The 18141-nt window shown below is 43.4% G+C and overlaps 1 protein-coding gene across 1 annotated transcript in view; it reads right to left on the bottom strand.

The window, feature by feature from the left end:
* Positions 1 to 9890: 9890 nt before the first annotated feature.
* The window catches only part of WIF1 (WNT inhibitory factor 1), a 42226-nt gene continuing 33975 nt past the window's right edge, over positions 9891 to 18141 (bottom strand). The window contains exons 8-11 of the mRNA XM_084511442.1: positions 17853 to 17948; positions 13642 to 13737; positions 12987 to 13082; positions 9891 to 10707 (exon numbers count right to left, since the gene is read on the bottom strand). Of these exons, the coding sequence (XP_084367568.1) occupies positions 10586 to 10707; positions 12987 to 13082; positions 13642 to 13737; positions 17853 to 17948 (410 nt within the window). The 3' untranslated portion in view covers positions 9891 to 10585. The remainder of the gene's footprint in view (positions 10708 to 12986; positions 13083 to 13641; positions 13738 to 17852; positions 17949 to 18141) is intronic.

Here is an 18141-nt window from a genome sequence, read left to right as displayed (position 1 = left end):
TATCGTTATATTCCTTTAATCTCTCCGATTTACTCTCTCTCTCTCTTTTTTTTTTTTTTCTTTCCTCTTTTCCCTTTCAACAGCAGTCTCTCTCCCTTTCTCTCCTCTTTCTCTTTCCTTCCTGTTGTTCTTGCCATCCCCCCAACCTGCCTGCTTCTGGCTTTTGTACCCCCACACCTTCTCCCTCCGTCCTGCCCTGCTGCTGTAGTTGGCAGTTGATTTCTGTCAGGCAGCCCAGCCAAAATTGCAGCTAAAGATGGACATTTTTTTTTTTTTTAAATCAACTGGACTAGTAATAATTGCAGTTTGTCGCACATTCTCAGTGGGAAATGTTTTGTGAGTAAATCTCAGTCAATCATACTCTGGCACTGGAATAGGCACCTTGTTTAGTCTAGGGGCACTGCAGAAATTGGCCTTACATCTTTGCTTTCAAGCTGCATTTGAGCCCTGTTGTGTAATTGCCATTTGCATGCCAGAGGGATTGCGTAGGGGTGCTACCCAGATCAAAGTTGCATTCATCTGGGCTTGGGTGTATTAGCTGTAATTAGTAATGTAATTTTAGGAGACAATGCCACATTTATAAGGTGAACTGAAACTACAGCAGCACTTCAGCAGAAAAGCAGTGGTGGTGCTGCCTGTTCCTCTCCCAGTAGCAGAAACTAATTGCAGTGGGAGGTATTCATCTTATACACACGCACACAAAAATAATAAAATCTGACATATTTCCAAACTAGCATGAAATACTAACTGAAATGCAGGTACTTTAGGTTTGTGGCTCTTCCCGGTGGAAAGAAAGTGCTTCAAGGAGTGGGTATTTGCTTTGTGCTGAGCAGGGAAATGGGAGGTAAGTGGCCACCTGTCAGAGTGAAAGGCAGTAGGATTTGGGGGAGGTATTTCAGGTTCCTCTCTGTCCTCTCTTCAGTTTGTTGCTGCTCTTCCCCTTCTAAGGACAGTCCTGCTTGGACATTTCTTTCTCTGCTCAGAAAATGTCAAGACAACAAGCCTAGATTTCACCTGTCCCCATATTTAATAATAAAATATAATAATAATAATAAAAGATTAAGTGTTATAAATATTATGGTAGGCATTTTTTTTTGCCCTACTAGCTCATCTTGCTCTTCTCCCCATCCACTTCCCTACTTTGACACAAGTGTCCAGCAGGGAGAGTGGCCAAAGACCCTGAGGAAACTGCAGTCCTAAGGGGTTATGGTCACTGCAAACCATGGCTGTGTGCAAAGCACATCACTAATTAATGATAGGTGGGACTATGACTGTTGCACAGCATGGCAAGTCATGGTGAAATCATGCCTTAATTTGCAGTGGGTCTTGCAAATGAAAAGGTATCCAATGAAGCATGGCTTTTAGACATGTGTATCCAAGGGGCTAAATTATCTCAAATTCTAGGTGACTTCAGGTACAGTTACGGAGCAGGAGTTTGGATCTGAGCACTACATGTGATGCTTTTGCATCCCAAGAATTGAACTGATCTGTGCTGTATCTTTAAAAACCAAACCAAGTCTGAAGGAATCACTCCGGCTGGGCTTGTCTGACGTGGATAGCTTTTTATTGTCTCAGACCTATCTCCACACAGTGAGCAGAACACGAACAGCACACACTGAAGGACAGTTCGGAGCTGCCTGTGATTCTATTACAGGTCTCAGACATCAGAGGGTGCAGGGCTGTGTCTGGGTGCAAGTATGGACTGAGGGTACGGACCCTTTCCATCCTCGGAGAATCCACTCCTTCCATGAATGCCTGGACCAGTGTTTGACCACCCTTGTGGTAATTCATGCCACACAGGAATTTTTTCATTCAATTCAAGTTTCAAGATGTTCTTCCCTGAATATGCAATAAAATATGGGTGGGGGGGGGTGGGGGGAAGGAACTAAGAAAAACGATTGTTATTAAAAATCAGGTTTTCTAAGCAAAAAAAAAAAAGAGATACAGTTTATTACTTTTTTATGTAAACATATTACTTTACCAATGTGAAACAAATTATTTTAATTTAATTGCAATAACATTTTAATCTACTTATTGTTTTGGAATTTGTATTTACAATTGTAAGCTTTCAATTCAAAAGCCTAGCACTTGGCTTGTTTTGTTTTCAATGCGCTGTCTCACATGATTGTCACTCAGTAAGGTTTATTACTCAATTCTAAATGTTTTCCTTTCGCAAAGGCTCACTGGTGGTAGAGGTATTTATGTAACCCAGGCAATTTGGAACTTACTTGGGGTCTGCAGTAAAATGCTCAGCCAAACGGTTTTGATAGTAAAAGGAACCTCTTTTTTTTTTTTTTTTTTTTTTTTAATGGGTAGATCACAATGGTGGCTGAGAAATCTTTGTTGCTCCCTTTTCTCCCATCAGCAACACTCATATCCAGGCTGAATAAATCCTTTGACGGCATTCTTTGCGTGTGGCTGTTTGATGTGCTTCCAGCAGCTTCAAACACAGGAGGCATCCAAACTGTAAAGAGCCAAAATGGCCGAAACTCCACCGTGGCAGGAGCCTTGAACAGCAATGGGGCAGGCTGGCAGCGCCTTGCAGGACCGAAGATGCTCACCCAGCAGGCAAGGAGGCAGCTGAATCCCTCTGCTCTTTCGTGACGTGGCAGTGCTGGGAGTGCCTTTCTTAGCGCGGACTTTATTAAGCCACTCCAAACCAACAAGCCAAGCTCTCCACCAGCATTCGACCACTGCGCCAAGAGGAAAATAATGAGGTTAAAAGCACTGCACAGCAGAAACATATGGGACTACAAAGAGGTTGGGATTGCCAGAGAGTCCAGCACGGTCATATCAGGGTGCTAGGGATGGTACTACTGCTACTGCAGTGCTTGTTGAGGCTGGTGGAGGCAATATGTGGCTGGTGGCTGTGAGCACCTTCCTTGGACAGAAAGCGATACCTCTGATAAGCTTTGGCCACTTCTGAGTGTCACAGGAGCCTGGGGAGCCCAGCTTTCTCCTTTGTTTGGTCTTCTAACTTCAGAGCTTGGCTTTCCTTTTTAGTTCCCTTCTGTGTTTATAACGGGCCAAACTGCCCGCATACTGGGTGAGGATGCTTCTGAGTGGAGCGATTTAGGGGTTTTGAATAAAGCAGCTCTTGTTAAAAATGCTGATTTGTCAAAGACAACTTTTTATTTCCCATAAGAACGTGGGCATTTTTTTATTTGATTTGATAAAAGTGTTTATAGGAAGCATTTCTTCATACCCAGAAGACTAAAAGCAGACCCTCGCCAAGGACCAGAGTATTTGAGGATGAGTGAAGAGAGTCATTGTTTCTTGCTGTTCGTCCCAGACTCTTTCTTCATTTCTCATGCATGCATAATGGGAAGTGCATGAGGTTTGCTACTGCCCCTGCTGAACTGTGGTGCGGATAGTCTTTGTCTTCCTCAGCTAGCATTCTGTCACCTTTCAAGAGGGAAAAATTCATTTTAAAAACAAAGATCCCAAGTAAGAAACCTCAAATAATTGTAGGAAACCACCACAGAGGTATACAATATCCAGCTGAAGACCTTGTTGAAAACCGAACAGATTATGCTTCTTATATGTGGTTAAACTGTGCCATTAATGTTAAAAACTGTTCAAAGCACAAAATAAATTCTGATTTTTTTTTTTCTGTCAAAGTTTGTGGTTCGATGTTCACACATTCTAGGCTCCAGTTAAATGATTTACTGTACAATTTAATGTCTTTCAGCTGTCACTCGCATAAAAGAGATCCCTTGAATGATCTGCCAGCAAATGAAGGCAACACTTGTCCAGGGTGGAGGTTAGCCAGGCCTGGAAAACCCAACTTGCCAAGATATGCAGGAGCAATCACGTCAGCCACCGTGACCCATACGTGGAACCCAGAAAACATACACGGTGGTACGCAGCCACGCGGCTGTGATCAGATCTGCAAAAACACTTCATTTAAAATACACTGAGCCTTTCACTCAGTCTTTGCAGTGGTTCATACTGTAGGCATGCTGCTATTCTTTGTCCTTCTTTTGAACTTTTCTCTGTTCCTGAGCTTCAGATGGTGTGATTTTTTGAAGTTTTCCTCAAAACTTCTTCACAAAGGCTTTTTAAAATCCCAATTCTCACATACCAGCATATGGAGGAGAAACAGTTACCATGGGACTGTGAAAAACATACCTCAGGAGCTTGGGAGCAAGAGAGGAAATAAAAAAGCCACAGCTCGTCAGAAATTACACATTCTGTTGTTTGGCACAGCTTTGGGTTCGTGGCTTTGCCACTAGCTGGGGTGCTGCTGTGCCTCTCATGCACAGGGCGTGGGGGCACGAGCAGCACCCAGCGGTGACCCCAGTCCCCAACCTGCTCCATCCACCTCTGGGACGTGGGGCAGCACTGCCCTGACGTGCTCTGCAGGACAGAGGGAGGAGAACGAGGAAGCCATCTGAAACCAAAGAGTACACCTGGATTGGGATTTGGCCCTATTTCTGGGGTCATTAACCATTTAGTATGTTCTGCATGGGTGATGCAGAATCTGCCCCAGGTAAAACCTAATGGTTACTGAATTCACAGTGAAACATGTACCCTGGATCCAGTGTGAAATTTCTTTAGGTTCAATCTTTCAGCCCACAGGATGCTTTTGTAAAAGGGAGTTGATCTTGTGAGTAGCCAAGGAGTGTGGCTGAAATACCTGTTAAGGATCTCCCCCTTTTTGCTGATCTGCTGTAAGGCTGGTTGAGGGTGCTTACCTCGCAGAAAACTGCTTTTTCTTGTGAGGATGGGCTGTGGGGTGGAGGAGAGACCCCTCTTCTAGCAGCAGGGAGTTATATGGCCGGCTCTGCTGGTCCTGTTGAATTGTGTTCAGAGTCTGTCAGTCTGACACGCTTCCCCATGATTCTGAATAGCTCTTGCTGCTTTCTTCTCAATTCTCATAAATTTTCCAGGATCTCTTTTGAAATATGGGTACTGGAAGCAGATTTTTTTTTTTTTTTTCCCTGGGACTAGCACAACACCTCCTTAATAACAACATCTGGTTAGGATCTTTAATCCTGTCTGTCACAGAAAATTACATCAGCATAGCTGTAAGGTCCTCTCTTGCCCTTTCATGTGAGCGATGATTCAGTACGGTATGAAAAAGAAGAGAGCCACTGTCAGATCTTCACTGCTCCTGCTTTGATGGGTAGCTCAGCTGGGAGAGCTCTATTAAGCTGGGGAAAGCAGGCAGGATCGCATAGCTCAAGGATCTGGGATGAGCTCAAGGGCAGTGGCCAACACAGCAGTCCCAGAACGGCTTGCAAGTCAAACAAACACTCATGCATGCAGCAGAAGTCACTTCTAGGCTCCAAACACATCCCATAAAAGAGCCAAATCAGGTTTGTGCCGTGCAGCTCTGCTGCCAGATTCAAAGCAACGAGGCAGCAGCTGTATAGCTGCACTCTGGCTTCCCAGCAAAATTGAAGTAACACTGTTGTATCATCTTTTTATAAGAGGAGAAAGCCTCAGTGGAGTGTTACACAGTGGATAGGAAGGCGCCATTAATAACAGATAAGGTTATAATTAATATATATAATTAGATTGCAAGGTTTTGAAAGGTCTCCCTCCTTCCTCTTTTTCAAGGGGACATTGAAAGTTGTCTTTTAGGGACCTTGCTTGTTGAACTAAGACAGACGGACAATACGTACCTCCCAATTAGCCACTTTTTCCTTGTAATTATTCTCTATTTTCTGGGATGCTGGAGGGGACACATACAAAAAATTATTTATTTATTTATTTATTTATTTATTTATTTTTCCCTAGGAGAGGAAGCAGAGTTAAACAGAAATGTGGGGTTTTGCATTCCTCTTTCCATCAAGATGTGGCATGCAGCAGGTCCTTTCCTTTTATCTTAAACTCTTCCAGAACAACCTGTGCAATGGATCTGAGAGTACTGCAGCATAGCCGGAGCTGTTACATGAGGACACATCAAATCCACTTAAAAAGTGAAGAGGGATCTAAATATTTAACTACCCTCCTGTCTCTTTTCAGGTACTTTCTGCACTCAGCAGCTCAGCCATTTGATTTAGGTGTTTGTGCTACTCATTTGCTTCAGAGAAGGCTGCTCTCCCTCAAGCAGAACAGACTCGTCTGAGCGATCAAAACCTATTGCAGTCAAAATACGAACCAACAAACTGTTTTCTTATTGTCCCCTAAATCCCCAAGGAAACGCCACATTCAAGGCACTCTGCTGGCCACATGGTTGCTGCTCTCTTTGCTTGTGGGTGGTCCACGAGGTGCTCAAAGCCGCTGCAGTACCATGGTACTGCTGGGGAAAAGTGCAGTCAAACGCAGTGTTACTGCCGTACTGAGAGGCTTCTCCTAACAGGCAGGAGGGGGGACTTCTGAGCATATGCAGTTCTGGTGGATTTCCTGTTACTTGGGGTCAATCTGACTTTTGTTCCTGTTATTTACTTGAAGTTACCGAGATTTAACTCAACAACAACAACAAAAAATGTAGTAGTAGAGGGAGAAAACCTAAATCAAATGCTTGCTATTAATAAATCATGCATTGTGAAGATGTTCAGGCAGAGCTACAGAGGCCCACAGGGTTTATGGTGATCCCAGTTTCAGCTCTTTGGTGGCAACAGAGCTGCGTTTGCTTCCAGAGCATCAGTGCACCCGCCTCACCTGGGAGCGCTGTGGGACTCCACAGGGCGCTGGGACGTTCTTGCTCCCACTGATCTTAAAGAAACCCAGGAAAGGAAAAACAACAACAACAAAAACCAACAACCACCTGGAAAACCCTCACACCATATTGCCAGATGAATCATTAAATCAGTTTAGCCAATGGTATCTGAAACATTGATAATTTTGAAGGGGAGAAAGTGTCAAACTAGGTCAGCATTTCCACTGTATTTCCAACACAGTACAAGCTGGCCTCTCTGTTCAGGGATAAGATCCTCCAAGGATACACCAGGAAAGCAAGTGTTAGAAGGGATTTATAAGAATGTTTTTCATAAGCATCTAAACTGCCCATGAGCTGTGGCTTGGCCAGACAAGGTATGCGTGTTAAACCCTGTGAAACATTCACATTTCCATGGAAAGATTTGTGCAACAAGGCTGTTCCTGTCTTCTGATGGGTTATCTGGAAAGGGATTAAGATACACTTTCTGCAATTAGTATAAATAACAGAATACGTTGCTTTAATTCAAAAGATAGAGTGCTTTAAAAAAACTGTAAAAACTTTAAATTGTGATGCCTCATTTGAATTAATATAATGTGGATGTTGTGAACTACGGAAAGTCACAGGTAAGCAGTAAATCTGCTCAGCTCTGCCAGCAAGCCTTTTCCAAACCCCGCTGTTCCCCTGCCCTGCTGCTCTCTGTGCCTCAGAAAGCAACCTGAGGAGAGCCCCTGGCTTCTGGTTTGGCTACGAACCTTTCTAAACTCTCTTAACAAAGACATGTCTCTTTCCTCTCCACTTTCTGCTGTGATAAGCACCTGCTTAAGAGCATACGAGAGTTTGCACAGCAGCACTGGGCCCTGTGGGGCAAGCAAGGAGCAATGCTCCAGCAACTTGGCCCTGGAAGCCATGCAGGGATTTCATGCAACCACCCTGTCAGAGCTGCAAAAAAAGATCAACAGCAACTGGGACTCATTTTACTTGAGAGGTTTTTTGTTTGTTTGTTTAACTAGCTGCTGTTGCATTACTGCACTTGAAAATATCCTCTAAGGAAATCAAGTTGGTGCAGTTTAGAGCTGGAGAGGGTACTGCTGGTCAAATCATGATCAATGATTATGGTAGAAAATTTCTCTGTGGGGAGTTGATGTAATTTAAGAAAAAATAGTTGTGTTACAGTGCACATGCACTGGGAATCTTTGAGGATCATTTTTCTTTTTTCTTTTTGTACTATTTCTGACCATATTCTACATTTGAGTAATGATCTTTCCCAAAATCAGCAGTGAAAATCGAAAAACAAAGCAGCAGCACTTAGTGTCTCTGGAACAAATAACAAAATAAATTATTCAGTTTCAAAGAATACACTTGTTATTTTTAAGGAAGCACTTTCTAAGAAATTGACAGGATCAGGAGAAGTTCAGCCAAAATTTCTGAGGAATCTTAAGTCAGAAATTTCTGCATTTTTTCCTGCCGTGTGTGACTGATCTCATCAGCCAATCTTTGCCTCACAAAGAGCAAAAAGCTGGAAAATGTGACATCTGAGTTTGTGAACAGCTCCTGGAGCATCCCTGGAAGCACAGAGCAGTGGATGTGTTTTATGTTCAGGGCAAATAGTTCAGTCCTTTAATAAATGGTTGAATTTGTAAATGTGAAGATAAATACACCAGCGTGAGAAAGAAGCAAATGGATTAAAAACAGATATGCCTTGCAAGAGTGTGTTTGTTTACCAGTGTGTTGGACACACAGCTGAACCAGACTTGTATTTCAAGATAACTTCTCTTGATGGAAACATCCCAGGACCCAGAGGAGTCAGTTGTCCCATGTAGTGGGCAGTGGTTGGGGTTACACATTTAACCTCATCCTAGTATCATTCTATTTCTTTCATTGCTTTTCGGTAAAATCTCAAAAAATACTTCCTTCTTCATTTCTTTCTTCCCTGGTTTCCATCACTCAAGTGTCTCCCCCTGTGCCTCATGCTCTCCATTTTTTACCTTCTTAGGATTTTAAGAGGGAGCTTTTGGGAGAGCACTGAGTTGGGACAGCAGCTGGGTTCCTCTCCTGTCCCACAGAAGCCCTGGTTACACCACTGCATGGTGTTTTGCCCTCTTGCCTGCAGATCCAGCCGATGATCCTTTCCACAGGAGAGCTGATGTGGTGAGGAGCGCTCCACAGGCTGCAAGGGCAGAGGTAAGAGCAGAGGGAGTGCTCTGGGGACTGTGGGTTGCTCCTCAAGCCCCCGCCCCCCACAGCACAACAAGCACCCCATGCCCCAGCCAGCCCCTGGCAGGCTGGAGAGGTGCTGAGGGTCCTGTGGGAGGCACAGGCCCAGGGCTGGGTAGAGATCACGGCTTTGGGGTCCACCAGCCACAGCAGTCACACATCTACACCAAGGAAGCAAACCTGAGCTTCCCCACCCACATTTCTCCCTGCACTGGACCCAGAGAGCACTGAGAGGTGGTCTCCTGTGGGACCAGGCTTGCGGGGTCACATCTGCAGTCACACCACAGGAAGGCTGTGTAAGAACGGCCCCTCAGAGAGCTGACCTCCCTCTCTGGCCAAAGCATGTCCTTTCCATTGGCTTGTGGGTCCCTTGCTTAAATAAGACCAGCAAGATCAGGCTAATAAATTGGTCTTTTCCCTTTGTATCTCAAAACCTTTCACTCATTAAGACTGATTTTGTGCCCAAAATTCTGTGTATTTCTTTATTCATGTTTCTCCCAGATAATAAGGCTCCCAGAACTGCAGTATAGCAAGGGTCAATATTTATTTGTTGAATTAATGTTGTTCTTCAGCATGGAAAGTACCATCTGCATTTCCCTCTGTCCACATCACACTACAAATGGTCTGTGTCTGTCACAGGATGGAGCACCCAGACCTTACAAATACCGAGCACACCAGGACATGAGAGCATCACCCTGGGATAGCAAACATCCCCGGGGATGGACAATTTCCTCCTTTCCTGCCTTTCCAAGGCAGCACCTGAAAGGAAGCCTATAGAGCAAGTGAAACCTGAGTCTCCACATCTGGAACTCTGCTTGAGAGACGCAAAGAGGGACACAACCAGGCCAAAACTTGGCTCTTCTGGATGTGCAATGCCCAATGCCAGCGTCCAACAGCACTGCCATTGAGACTGGTGCAGTAAAACCAGCAGCAGGGAAGCGGGGATGGGGAAACCAGTCCATGCCTGGTTTATGAGAGTCCTCTGGAGAAGCCATCATCCCAAACCAGCACTGATGAGACTGGAGCAGGCCCCGCAGAGCAGTACTCAAAAAACTACAGCAGCATCTTTATTTTACACATAACCGTCAGTATAAAAAAGTTTATTACATAAGAGCTGTTTTGTTTACAATATATTATATTGCTTCAAGCCAATGCAAAAAGTCCATACATTATAGTTCTACTTTGTTTTAAATATATTATATTGCTTACATGGCACTGCCGCAGTGTATTTTTAATACACAACACTTTGCAAAACTGTAAGGCCAAAAATAATGCTGAATTGAGTAGTTCAGTTTTTAAATTAGGTAACATTTATTTATTTTTCTTAGGGAAAAGTCTAAATACATAATAGCAAAAATGTAAAAGGCAACTTTCCTTTGACTTAGACAAGCTAAATCTGCAGTCACTGAAATGATTCAGGTTAGCATCTAGGAGCTTTTCTGCTTGAATATTGTTACTTAATTTTTGGAAAATGTTATATTGCAGGTATATAATAAAAACAAATGCAGTTTAAACATAACCAAAGTATAGTACAAAACACCATCCAAAGCACTGAAAGAAGAAGCCTATATAATCATGCTATAGAAGTATTTATAAAACTTAAAAGGAGCAGTAAATATCAGCTCAGTGGTTTATAATGAAGCTAATAAAATTCCAGCCAGTAATCTTAACTGTAGTGAACAGCATTTTAACATCCCATCCATGAAAGGTTAATGAAGGCTATGAACTTTGTGTAACACGAACCATTTCAGATGTTGGAGTTCACCAGATATAATTGGATTCGGGTGGAGCGTGCCTCTCCTCCGCCTTTTTGGGTGAAGGCGTGTGCTGCCTGTGCTTGGTGCCGGCCGGCCTCAGGGCGCTCAGACCACTGGCTCCATACCCTGGAAAATTACCCAGCTCAAAAGAGAAGAAACCACAGAGGCAGCCTCGCGATGTGCTGCTAATATTTGAAGTGGGAATGGTCCCCCTGCTTGAAGAAAGACTTCAAGCTGCACCTCACACACATGTGGTCCCTTCCCCATTCTCCCCCTGGCTCTGGAAAGCGCAGGATGCTGTTGGGCAGGCTTAACCCAAAAAGATGGGGACCATCAGCCCTCTCAGGCTGTCACCCGGCTACAGATTCACACCTGCATAGCCCACAGCAGTGTGTACATCAGCCATGAGCCCCAGCGAGCACTATGGCTTGCCTTGAGCATCTTTTGGGTTCAACCTGCATTAGGCATGCAAACTTTGCTTTGTCTTATAGCAGGACAAAAAAAGAAAGAACAGCAGCAACAACAAGCATGTAGGGGGAAGAAAGTAGTCTGAAACAGGCTTAGCAGAGCTGTTTTTTGATGAAAGTAAAAACAAACAATAAATATGGAATTCGAAGTATTGTGTTGTCATTGTTTGTAGTGTCATTTATCCATTGCACTCCATAAAGCTCATATAAATGACTATGAAAACCTGAGTCCGAGGTTCAGTTTTCTTAACCACTTATTTTTAAGAAAATGTCATGACTGAGAAGCCATTCATTTGATATAAACATGAACTTTTTAAAGATGGTCCTTTCAAACGGTGATGTTCCCCATGTGAACTGCCATCCCACACAGACTTGAATGTGCCATTCAAGCCCCATGTAGGCACTTAAAATGGAGGTAAATTTTACTCTGATGGTCTATTTTCAGTGTCTTTGCTGAATACAGAGAGTTTTGCAGTGCCAAATGCAGCAGGTTTGTGCCCAAACTCCACATAATGAAGGTTCCAAAACCTTAGAGCTAGCAATAATGTGAAACTACTTAATCTTCATTCATTGGTGCTCTGTATTTTGTTTTTGTTTTGCAGACATTTACTTCTTCAGTGCTGTTCATTCCTAGTACATAATTTTTTCACTTGCTATCTCAGTTCTTTATAACAAGAGTGTTACAGGAAGAAAAAGTGTGTATTGAACTTATGAATTGAAGTCTATCTTGATTTCCATGTAACCTTTTTTCTAACCATAGCTTATACTGATGGAATTTATCCTTCAGAGAACGACATAAATAGTTAAATACAGATCTACTAGCTAACAGCAGAAAAACAGACTCCCCAAATGTAATTTTCATGGCATAATTCATTTCAGTTATCTAATACTCAATTTTACTGAAACAAATACATATATTCTGATACATTTTAACATGATACACATCACAGGCATCAACAGCTTTTAATAAAAAAGATCATTCTGCTGATGCTGCCATGTAAGATTTACATTTCTTATGGCTAGATGATGCATTTTATAGCTGCAAAATATTGCAAAGTTTTTTATCATTACTACTGAATATATTAAATGTGAATAGTCTGCCAACAGTGCTTAAGATAAATGTTAATCCCTCATGGGAGAATGTACAGAATGTCTCTTGAAGATTTGCTTATAAAGCCTTATTGCACATCAACTGTAAAGTTAAGTCTGAATTTATTACTGGATATATACAACTGTATTTCAAATAATTTTATAGTGCTGTTTCAAACCCAGTGAAATGTTGCAACTGATGATCGGTTGCCTCATTAGATATCAAATAAGCACAACAGAAACTAATTTTCAGGACTTCAACCTTGCTTTGAGACAATATATTTCAGAGTCTGTGGAGCACAAATGGGGAAGAGTAGAAGAAAACATGAAAGATGGTAAGCTTAGATTTTGCATAAGCAAAATCTTTTCCCTCAAGTTTCTAAAGAACACTTATTTTTTTGTACCTTTTAATGGGCTCTAAGATCTGACAGAGCTTTATGCATAAAAATGCCTATTTGATGCTTTAAAGCCAGCTGGCTTTACTGGGGAGTACTGAAGGACTTCCAACCTGCCCTGCACCACAGGTAGAAGACACAGGAGGTCACCCAGAGGCCTGGTTGACACAAGGCTCTAGACGTTCTGATACATAAAGAAAGGAAGGGCCAGTTTTGTAAAACAATTTTAAATAGTTCTGAGTTGTTTTTTTTTTGTTTTTCTTTTTTTTTTTTTTTTTTAAGTAGTTAGCATTATGGAGAATTGAAAGTCTCTTTTATTGTTGGGATTAAAGATGAAGAAAAAAAGATGAGTGAGGTACTACTGATGATGGTGGAAAGGCTCTGGAAGCCACCATTTTTGCATGGCATGTATAAACAGCCCCGGCACAGACTCGGGGGACTGGTTCTCACTTACGTTTATTGCAGTGCCTCCCGTGCCAGCCTTCCTTGCACTGGCACTTGTTGGGTTCAGTGCAGGTCCCGTACAGCCCACAGCTGGGCTCGCAGACAGCTGTAACAGAGAGGGCACATGTTGGACTTGGTGACATGGTTCCCCGTGCTCCTGACAACACGCTGCAGGTCTTGGTGTTGGCGGGGGTCCCCACAGAGAAGGCACAGGGGCAGCTCACCCCACCATGGCAGCGGCAGCTCCGGCCTGGCCACTGGCAGGGGGAAGCAAGCCCAGAGGCCGAGCAGGCCCTTGCCATCATGGGTGGTACAGGACACTGGCCCAGCACCATGCTCATAGGCGGCCAGCTGAGTGCTCCTGTCAGGTTTTAATGTCGCAACGTCCCGGTGTTTCATTAAGCGTTTCTCCAGGAACATCTGTTATTGCTACACTGACACATTGCTGGTTTATAGGAGCCCAGAATACAGACCAGACTGCGGGGAGGCTTTTGTAAAGACGTGTCTGGTTTCATAATTCCCCAAAGCCTGGTGTATGCTGTATGTCCAGGAAGTCAATTAACCTGAAATACTTTGACAACAAGCAGCTAGTGCTGCTGTCATGGAAGAGGTCCTGTGTGAGCTTGATGCTCCAGCAAGGACCAACTGAGCACTTTGGTACTTACGCTTTGAACACAGGTCTCCTTGGTAGCCTTTGGAGCACTTGCATTTATTCTTACCGGTACATTTACCTCCGTTTCGACAGGGCTGATGGCATTTACCTAGAAATTGAAAACATGAAAACAAGGGGCTTACCCCCCAGAAGAGTCCCCCTGTACTCATGATGGCTGTCTGAGAGGCCTGCCTTGTACCCAAAAAACTCATCGGGCTCTAGTGTAAATGTGATATTACACTGTAGATCTGTCAGGAGGACTCCAGCAGAAGTTTTTGCTCCCCATTTACATACTTTCTTTTGCTTTGAAAATAGCACAAGAAGGGAGCATGCCCAAAGCTCATGTATACAAGCAGCATTCACCTAGACTTGAACCACTGGGACTCTGCTGTGTCCCCATGCCACCAGTCAATGTCACCTCTGCTCTCCTCACCCTCCATGGGCGAGGAGGTTCCCCTTGGTGGTTGCAAAGTATGGAATCCAGAAGAAAATCTGGTGGTGCAGTAGAAAGATTTTAAGCAATGGGAAGCTCAGGAACTGTCAGGTATGGCAGCCACTTGCAGAAAATAAGTAGATCGTCTGGGCCCGGCAGCTTGTGACAAGAGGCTGTGGAGGACCAGGATGCTGTGGGTGGTGCCATGAGGAATGTTGCATGCCATGGCTCAGAAACTAAAGGCACATTACAAAAATGTGCCCTTCTTTCCTGTTTGCCAAGAACAGATCATCATTGGTGACAGTAATTAGGATTGGCAGATATTTTTCAAGGCTTTTGGTCCGGAAATTACTTTCCCTCACATTCATACATTGCCAAAGGAAGAAGCTGGGTCTGACTATGTATGATGGTTTGCTTGGCCCTGACTCACCCAGGATGGAAGAGATCCATGCTGATGGAGCAGAGCCACATGCAAGTTCTGCTGGGCCTGATTCATGCCAAGAAGCCTCCAAGGGCCTTCCTCACACTTAACATGAAGTCCCCAATCACCAGGTTTTCAGTCCCTTGTTAGAATTTGTCTGTATCATTTACCTAATTAAATCTCTAACATTTAGCACTAATACTGACCTAAGTTTGTGAGCAAACAAAAGCTGGAATCTGGGGCAGCAAACTTCCCTTCCCTTCCCTTCCCTTCCCTTCCCTTCCCTTCCCTTCCCTTCCCTTCCCTTCCCTTCCCTTCCCTTCCCTTCCCTTCCCTTCCCTTCCCTTCCCTTCCCTTCCCTTCCCTTCCCTTCCCTTCCCTTCCCTTCCCTTCCCTTCCCTTCCCTTCCCTTCCCTTCCCTTCCCTTCCCTTCCCTTCCCTTCCCTTCCCTTCCCTTCCCTTCCCTTCCCTTCCCTTCCCTTCCCTTCCCTTCCCTTCCCTTCCCTTCCCTTCCCTTCCCTTCCCCTTAGGATAGCAACAGAGACTTGCACACAATAATCTGAGCACCAGCACTCCTTCTTTCCACTGCTGGTGTGCTGTGGTGAAAACTTCAGGAAATGCACTCATCTCACGATCACAGACTGCCCCCTTGGGAACTAAACACCCCAAGGACTGCCTGCTGGGCTCTCAACCCCACCAGACTTCTGTGATGCATGTGTGCATTGTCAATATAAAAGAAACATTTGTTCCTGATGTGCATAATTATTTTAATAGCCCCAAAACAAGTTTACAGCCAGTCAGAGGAACAAACTGTGCTAAGGAGAGTTTCTGCAAAAACACAATTTCCCTGCAGAAACTTCTGGAGAGGGAACCTGTAGGCCTTCTACTTTGTAGGCAATTGGATCTGGAGTAATGACTGAAAGGAGCAATGCTAAGGAAATCCAGGAATTTTCCTAGTTCTTGAAATAAATCTGGAGAACATAGGTCAAGACATGCAATACAGACTTCCACAGGGAAGCATTAGGCAAGCATTTGACTCAGCACAGCTCAGTTAAATTCAGAGTAAAATATTTCCACAGAATGGAGGAAACTCTCTGCTATTAACTGAGAAATGAAAAGCAACAAAACAGTGGGTGACAAATGGAGGAGGAATCCAAAACAAAGTAAAACTCTCTGTTCTCAAACTGCAACACTAATTAGAGGCAATGCACAACTATAGCTAGAGAAAAAGTCTGGAAGACTGTGAATGCTTGCTAGTATGGTAGACTGGGCCCAGTAAATTTCCCAAGAGTCCTGGAGAGTGATTCAACTGTCAGACAAGCACTCAAAATCTTTAAACAACACTGGGAAGAAGAAAAAAAAAAAAAAAAAGAAAAAAAAAAGAAAAAAACTTCTCAGTTTTCTGAAGGTGGCTTTCTGCCTGTTGAAAAGTTTTCTCCGCTTGTTATTTCAAGACCCCCATGACTGAATGTAGCTGGCTCTGGATCTAAGAAAAGAGAAGGAGTTGTGTTTCCCCTCTGAAGTTTTTAAGCCTCATCTAGCATTTCTTGCAGTCCTCCACTGTTGTGCCGGTGCTGGGGCAGTGCCCAGAGGTGGTAGCAGCCATCCATCACATACAAACAATTGCTGTCCAGCTTTACAAAAGACAAAGCAAGTGCAAAGCTTTTCTTGCTCTCATCAAAAGATCCCCAGTTTAGCTCTGAGCATCCTCTCAACCTGAACAACATTCTTTTGTACAGAAACTGGTTTACTGCTTGTATTTTAATTAATTTAATTGAATTTGCACAGGTAAGCCTTTGCAGGAAGCCAAAGTCAATTGCACCTGTTCCAAGCAGCAGTAGACAATGATGAGCTTTAGAGACCCAGGGACTGACCAATTAAATGGAGTGCCCTTCATTATACATTCTGCAATATCAGTTCTAAGGATTCTCCCCAACCCCAATAACCAACAACACTGGCATAAAATGACCTACTCCTTGAACTTTGAACCAAGCCTTACTCCTTATCTGAGAAGTATCAACATAGTTGACTTTCTGGGGAAGGAAGGAAGAAATGACATTCTATCAGTGTCACATATGAACTCGATATAAACAAAGGTAAATTCAGTAGAAACTCACTCTGTTGTTCTTGGTGACACCTGATCTGAATTAATAGCAAAGGGCCGTCTTTGTTAATAATTTCATAAAAATACAGCTTTACTGCTTCTATTTGGCTCAGATTTTGATCAGGTAAAAACGAGTTGCAAAATACCTTGCAATGCATAGAAATATGGTGAAACATTTGCATACCTTTTATCTACACTTAAATACTGTGCAAAATGTAGGTCCTAAGGTATCTGTGTCCTTTCTTTGCATAGTAATTAATGTCTTGTCCCGTATTGGCTGACAACGTGTTAGAGTTTATTCCCATATGTTTCCAAGTCTTTGCTGCTAGGCACTTCGTCACTGCGAGAGAGCCTGTCTCTACTGATGCATACAAAGGAATTACCTCATACACATCCCAGGCCAAATGCTGCTCTCTGTGCTCCTGTGATGGCTCTTTGAAAGTCAGTGGGATTATATACAACAGAAAGGTAAGGAAGCTCCACACACTGTGTCCTGGCAGAAGCTTTAAGCCCAGAATGAACAATGTGGGTGTATGTCCCCAAAACCCAAATGCTCATACTCCATTCAAGTGTGGGGATCTATAGGATTAATCCAATTTAACAGAGTGGTGAGAAAACTCTTCTTTTAGCAAGATCAAATGCCTGACAGCTGACCTCCCAGGTCTGTTCCAGCCTGGCCACATCTCCACCCCCAGCTTTACACAGCACACTTAGATCAGCCATGAGCTAAAATATTTTCAATTGCTTTGATGCTAAACTTCTGAAAATAGCAAGTCTTTTGATGTTTGCGACTCAGATTTTCAAGTTGCCATGTGAATGCAACTTAATACATTAAGTGAAAGTTCTCAGCTCTTACGGTTCAGTCCTCCCTTTTCCACAAATCCATCCACTCCACGTTTATCACAGCCCTTTTAGAGGCATGGGCTTAAACCTAATCTGCTGTGCATAAGTGTGAATTTCTGCAACTTTTGAAAACAGCTGCCCCGCATGGACTTGGGGCAACAGTGCATCAGTCTGCCACAGCGGAGTGCTTGCATACCTACGTTTCGAAGGTAGTCACCAAGCCCAGTTACTAGTGAAACCAGAACAAGGTAGGGGGTGAGGCAGTCTAGCAGTGAGTCAAACTTATCAGTAAGGGTCTCACTTGGAGGCACCTGGCTCTCTGGGGATCCCAACCAGTAGAGGCAGGCAATGCTCGATAATTTAGACACTGACAACAGAATAAGTTGATGTAAGGAAAAGCAAGCACATGGAGATGCTACTCACTGATTTCGCATTGGTCTCCTTCAAATCCTGAAGGACAAATGCATTTTCCCAGATAGAAGCATGTTCCTCCATTGAAACAGGTTGTTGTACAATTTGCTGAAACAAATAAAACAGGAATGAACTAAATTGCTAATATTTAATGTTTTCTGCTGCTCACTCTAAATAAACATTGAGTAGGTTTCAAAAAGTTGCATTAAAACATTTTCACCTGGTTTACAAAGAAAGACTGAAGTGCAGATTTCCTACATAATGTTTTACAGGGACACACGTGCACACACGTCCATAGAAA

Source organism: Aythya ferina (assembly GCF_964211825.1).
Source record: "Aythya ferina genome assembly, chromosome: 1".
Classification (NCBI taxonomy): domain Eukaryota; kingdom Metazoa; phylum Chordata; class Aves; order Anseriformes; family Anatidae; genus Aythya; species Aythya ferina.
The sequence above is the reverse complement of the archived record's forward strand: the minus strand, read 5'-3'. Positions and strand labels throughout refer to the sequence as shown.